The following is a 6,541-nucleotide window of genomic DNA, read 5'->3' as shown; positions in this document are numbered from 1 at the left end:
CTCAACTGGTTTCAGAGAAAGAAAATAAAGCTGCTAGAATGGCCCAGGCGATCAGCTGACATGAATCCAATAGAAAATCTATGGAAAGAACTAAAGATCAGAGTTCATAGAAGAGGCCCACGGAACCTTCAAGATTTGAAGACTGTGTGGAAGAATGGGCCAAAATCACACCTGAGCAATGCATGTGACTAGTCTCTCCATACAGGAGGCGTCTTGAAGCCGTCATTACCAGCAAAGGCTTTTGTACGAAGTATTAAATCAATTTCAGTAAGCGTGTTCAATACTTTTTCCCTGTCATTCCATTTTATTGCACATAACTTTCATATTTGTTTGGTTCTTTGTATGTATGGATTAGTTGGGTTGTTACTGACATCTGGTGAAAAGTTCATGTCAACAGCACCTTTAGAAATATATTTACTGAGAAAAATGGTGACGTGTACAATACTTATTTTACCCGCTGTATATAATGTTTATCCTAACCATACATTAACATGTAGCTGCCACATAAATGTGTGTGTGGAGCAAAACTTCTGTAATTTCCTGGTGTGTGTGTGTGTGTGTGTGTGTGTGTGTGTTTGTTTGTTTACAGAGCATGAGAAGGAAGAGGGTCTATACATTTATACTTTGGGCATTTCTTTTCATCACTTGAACTTGGATGTGTAATTTGGTCGGTTTCATGTTTGATGTGTTGATTTTTGCTTTGGCCTCGCTGTAACAGGGCAACTGTGCAGAGAACACAGCCAAGAAGAGCAGCATCACCAGGGAGGAGCAGGACGCCTACGCCATCGGCTCGTACAGCCGCAGCAAAGCAGCGTACGAGTCCGGCGCGCTGGCCAAGGAGATCGTGCCTGTCAGCATTCCCCAGAGAGGTACAGCGAGATGGTCTGGGGCCCGTGAACGTTGGTCGTTTACTAAATATAGCCGAGCATATCTGATGTGGATATGGTTCTGCAGGCAAACCTGATGTGGTCGTGTCCGAGGATGAAGAGTGGAGGCGGGTCGACTTCAGCAAAGTTCCCAAACTGAAGACCGTGTTCCAGAGAGAGAATGGTAACAATGCTTTCATTACGTACTTCCATTTTGCACATTTTTAATTGTCGTGCTCATTTACAGAACCTTCCATCCTGTAGTGACTCATAATACTACTACGCTTGGTATTCAAGTTGTACTCTCCTGCTGCCAATTCTCTTTGGAATGTAATCTCATGCTCCTGTCAATTTCAACTGCAAAGCCATCTTTTGGAGGGAAAAGTAATGATGTTAATCATTACTTTATTTTAATGTACATTTTGTTCTCTTCACCTGCTCCTCAGGCACAGTGACGGCGGCCAATGCCAGCACACTGAACGATGGAGCAGCCGCTCTCGTTTTAATGACAGCAGATGCTGCAAAGAGACTCAACGTCACTCCACTGGCCAGGATCGTCTGTAAGCTTTACACACACGCACACACTCTAAGCTGTTCTTGCAGAGCTTAACTGAAAATGAGGTTTTAAATATAATTGAAATATAGCTTGTGTGTTTCCTATTACCAAATCATTAAACAGGACCTTTTTATTTGTCATAGTAATTACTACATTGCAAGATTGATATGTAATGTTTCTTTCCATAGCTTTTGCTGATGCTGCTGTTGCGCCCATTGATTTCCCCATTGCTCCTGCATTCGCTGTACCAAAGGTGAGTCCAGGTCAATGTAAATAGTAGCTTTTAGTAACATCTGGTCTGATGCTTAAATTGACCTAAATGCTGATTGAATATGTATACTGACTGGCCTGATTCAAAACTGAACTATTGTACAAAATCAGCTTAAGCAGTTGACGTGATGTGGATGAAAGTTTATCTGAGATAATATGACTCTTGAAACTTATGTGACGCGCTCTGCTGAGAGAAATGACGTGTAGGGATTGGACAATATAGGATTTTACTACGGATCACAATTCAAAACCATCAATAAGTTGATCGTGGTGAATTTCCATTATCAAGATAATCAGAAATATCCTCATGAGTGACATGAAGAAGCTGTCTGGCTCCCTATCATGGTACAGAAGTGATGGAGCTGGATTACAGGAGTTATTATGTAAGAAAGGAAAAACTCGCACTATTTCTTTATTTTTTATTTTTTTTTATCCTTATGTGGGAGGACCGTATGATTTATAATGACCTTGTTTACTTTTGTTTTTTTTACTAAATATGTTCACTAAAAAAAAGATGCATCCTATATGTGATGCAAAATGGTAAGGTAAAGTGATTCCACTATGTTTTAATGCCATTTTAAGAGTTTTAAGCATTTTGTAATGATTATCAGGATGAATTACAATTATTTTGGCCAGGATAACAGTGACTTATTGTCCCATGCCCAGTTGAGACTATAGAACACGGGTCTGAGTACAGATACCGGCTGCCTACAACAGCAGGTTAAATGTTGATGGCTAACGTTATTGACTGCTGATATGATCTGTCACCAGAGATGTTTGTCAATTCATCTGTTGACAGTGCCAGCTAAAACTGAGAATGTTTGTTTACTGTTCTTTGCAGATTACAGACTGCTCAGTGTCAGAGTTTAGCCAATCCGTGTATTTTAACAACCCGGGCGTCCCAAACACGATCAGCAAATGATCTTTAACACTCGTACTCGCTGACATGTGGAGTGAATAGCTCCAGTTGTTCAGTAATGAAAGGATCAGATTTTTTGGGGGAATATTTTAACAATGCATGAGAACGTGCAGCGCATACAGTACATTAAACATTACAAAAAATTACATAAGTTAAAAATAGATGAAATAAAATTAGGTAAATAAATAATTCCCCCTACCCAAACAGACCAAAACAGAACAGGTCGGTGCATAGAGTGAGACTGCAGTGACGCGGTGTATATTGTAACTCAGAGCTCCAAATAGTTACAGTCCTATGGTACTGTTAGTGTTGTACTCCAAATACGGCTGCCAGATTTTCAAAAGAGGTACAGTTGATGAAGAAAAGTATAATGAACAAGTCTGTACCGGGCAAAGGATCGGATTTTGATCGACTGTTTGTCACTGATGCATTATGAAATTCCCGGATCTGCTCCAATATGATCCTAAAGTTTGTCTGTGGACATCTTTAGCAATTCAGCTCTTTTCTGAGCAGTTTTTACGATTGTGTGTTATTATACATTTAATGAAGTCATCGCAGGAAATGATGGAACTGTTGGCATGGCAGTTACCCTGGAAGGCTTGATATATTCCTCGTGTATTCTCTTCTTTTACTAATTTATGCCTCAACTCCGGTGACAGCCGTGACTGGAGGCATTCTGTTTTCTGGTTGTCCGTCCGTCTGTACCATTCTCGGGAACGTCGTATCTCAGGAACAACTCGAGGGAATTTCTTCATATTTGCCACAAACAGTCACCTGGAATTGCAGAGGCTCTGATTTAGTATTTAACTTAACAATTCATATGGTAATTATGACTATTTCACACCAAAGGCTAATAGGATAAAATTATGAAGTGATGAAATTTTGGACAAACATGGATGTAAAATGCACCTTGACTGGTTGACAGACGTACAACCATTGAGCTATAATTCTTTGTTTATGCGTGTGTATTGTGGTTGTAAATGCACGAAAGAGAACCTGAATAATCAGATTTTTATAATCCAGGTTAAACTAATATTAATCGGGTTCAAAAATATACCCCATCCTGAACCACAGTGCTGTTATTCTGCTACTTCCATCGTGTGTCTGTGTCTGTGTGTCAGGTCCTGGATGCAGCAGGGCTGAAGAAGGAGGATATCACCATGTGGGAGATCAACGAGGCCTTCAGCGTGGTCGTGCTGGCCAACATCAAGATGTTGGACATCGACCCCGCGAAGGTCAACGTGAACGGGGGAGCCGTGTCACTGGGACACCCCATCGGGTAAGCAGCTGAGAGAGACTCCCAGTGGCTGTCTGGGTGTGACCTGGAATGAGGAGAAAAGAACAAAAACACGACCACTTTGCTTCTTTCAGGAAGAACAGAGCTGAAATGAGGAACAAGGTGTTTTCCAAAAATATTTCCTCCGTACATTCCTTCCCTTTGACCTGGAAACAGATTTTTGTTCTGCAATTTTTTTTAATCTGATCCAGTCGAGTTAGAGACAAAAGTTCAGACAAATTATCCAAACGGTACCCTTTACAAAAAGTAAAGGGTACTATGGGTGCTTGTTTTTAACGTTTCAACTAAAGAGTTTGTGGTTTTTCAGGACCGTAATGAATTAGCATTTCTTCTTTGTATTTCTTTACAGGTGTATTTCTTTAGTACTTGTACTAAACTCTAATGGCTGTATGATTTCATACATATTTTATTCGCCTTTAGCCGACAATCCCATTTTTGATTCAGAATTACCTTCAGCTTACTTTCAGTGTTCATACTTTTCAGGGTGAATTGTAGATGCAAGATATAAATGTATATAGAGAAACTGTTCTGATCACTGATACTGTATTTTCTCTTTCTGCTGTCAGGATGTCTGGGGCGAGAATCGTGGGCCACATGGTACACAGCCTGAAGTCGGGCCAGTACGGACTGGCAGGTATCTGCAATGGAGGCGGTGGAGCATCATCTATTCTCATCCAGAAATTGTAGGAAACTTGATGGAGGAACTTCTCTCTCCCTGAAACGCTGTGTGTTAAACTGTGTGTTCACTAGCTGTCCACTCCAAATGGCTCAGGCATCTGTAAAGTCCCCTTCTTACTGTGAAGAATGCTTCTGTTACAGCTTTAGTGCCCGTGGCCTTACCCAAGCAGCAAAGTAGTACTCGATACTCGATGCATGACGTCATGACTCAAGTGTTTGAGACACTCCTTTTGTTCGATGAAACTTTTATTAATATTTAACCCTGAATTGAAATGGTTAAATAAATAGTTTTTATGAAACCACTTTTGTGTTATTGATCTCTGATTAAAGTTTTGACCTGCATTAATTGAAGTTTCACAACATTACACTGTTTTGTTTTTAATAAAAAGAACAAAAGTTATACTACAGTAAAATAAAGTTGGTGCTGTCGTTTCAGAGTTGCCCACTAGATGTTGCTATTTCCTCTAATGTTAGGTGCACTTGTCCATGTTGCAGTGCGGAACCAGTCTGAATTGTTCGTTGCTTATAATCGTGGAGCTTATTTTCTGCCAGAGCTTAATTAAAGACAAATCTTTAATTAACGGCATTGTCATCTTTTTCAAAACAACAACAACCAACCAGAACCATCGCCCTAGGATGCAAATACAGAACGCCTTCAACAAATGATGCATTTTGTTTATTCAAATACTATACAAAACATACCCATCAAACAAATGCACAATATATTTAAGTCACACTTCATTTCACAGGTCTGCAAAATTCATGGTAAATGGGCGATAATGAGCAAGTAACGCTTTGGAAATTACCTCAAATATTTAGGAAATTACTCCAAACATTGTTTAATAATTCAGCTTTTTCCTAAAACGCAGGTAGTAAATAGCTGGTCATTTCTTTTTAATACATTCACGGGAAAAATATACCAAGTTAATTTATGGGCATCATTACAAACTCTTTATTTCCAGGTCTGCAGTTTCCTCGTACTTGGGTAACAATTTCCTTAAAAAGGTCTTTAAAGTCCCCCAAAATGTATTAAAAATCTCCCCAACACTATTTAGTAATTGTTTCTGAATGGTACTGTTTAAACTGTATGTGCAAATGAAACGCCTAAAGCCATTCGATTAGCTGCCAACACCTTTTTTCACACACATTACAGACTTGTTGAACCCTTTTTGCAAAAACCCTAAACACAAGTCTGATCTATAAAGCAACATGTTTTTGACCCACATTTTTACATCTAATTTAGACTATATCCTTGGACAGTGAGTGAGGTGATGGGAGATGATTATATCTATATGCAGTATGTAAAAAGTATCCTACGTTTGAGGTGATGTCACTCGGAAGGTATTTCTGTTCAGTCTCTTACTGGACGACTCTGGTCCTTCCTGTTCCTGTCAGTTAACGCAGTCAAATATTAACCGAAATATTAACAGGGTCTGAAAGTCCTAAGGACAAAAGTATTTATAAGCCGTTTGTTTGGACATTACTGATTAAACTGTCAGACATTTCTTGTTTGGAGGATTGGACAACAGCAATGTAAGAACCAAGTCTTTGTTGTACTTATACCTTTGTTTGTTGTCCTATAGGACCCTATCTGAATGACAGCTTGTCACCTGTTGACTTTTCCTCTCAGTCACACTGTTTATATTGTATATAATATAGAAAGTTATATATATAACATGTTACATGACACGTTTACTAGTTTCACTTTTTCGAGAAATTGCACTTTATCGTGGGACTTATGGAACATTTGAATTTCTGTGCAGTTAGTAGTTTGTTTCTGAGCATCAAAATTAGATTTTTCTACAGGCTGATTTCCAACTGTTGCGTAAAATCAGAAGGGTTTCGAGGAGGTAATGTCATTGGTGCAAATCCCAGTATATGCATATCACACAGCATTGAGGGGAGGGGGAGAGAGAGAGAGAGAGAGAGAGAGAGAGAGAGAGAGAGAGAGAGAG

At 39.4% G+C, this 6,541-nt stretch overlaps 2 protein-coding genes across 3 annotated transcripts in view; both read left to right on the top strand.

Moving 5' to 3' along the window:
• Window positions 1-718: 718 nt before the first annotated feature.
• On the top strand, window positions 719-4,888 carry acat1 (acetyl-CoA acetyltransferase 1; the record flags this gene model as incomplete). The annotated part of the gene is made up of 6 exons (XM_031857420.1): window positions 719-869; window positions 955-1,050; window positions 1,313-1,426; window positions 1,611-1,675; window positions 3,733-3,890; window positions 4,475-4,888. Coding segments are annotated over 6 exons (705 nt in total), but the record flags the coding sequence as incomplete, so codon positions are not given.
• Window positions 4,889-6,008: 1,120 nt separating this feature from the next.
• tmprss2 (transmembrane serine protease 2) overlaps window positions 6,009-6,541 on the top strand; it is an 8,267-nt gene continuing 7,734 nt past the window's right edge. Inside the window, exon 1 of one of the 2 annotated variants that reach the window (XM_031856874.1) lies at window positions 6,009-6,119. The gene's annotated coding sequence lies outside the window, so the exon portion shown is untranslated. The remainder of the gene's footprint in view (window positions 6,120-6,541) is intronic. The other variant, XM_031856872.1, reaches the window with a different exon arrangement.

Source organism: Anarrhichthys ocellatus, unplaced genomic scaffold (assembly GCF_004355925.1).
Source record: "Anarrhichthys ocellatus isolate YVR2014 unplaced genomic scaffold, GSC_Weel_1.0 scaffold18, whole genome shotgun sequence".
Classification (NCBI taxonomy): domain Eukaryota; kingdom Metazoa; phylum Chordata; class Actinopteri; order Perciformes; family Anarhichadidae; genus Anarrhichthys; species Anarrhichthys ocellatus.
Note: the sequence above shows the minus strand (reverse complement) of the source record. Positions and strands in the feature narration are given on the sequence as shown.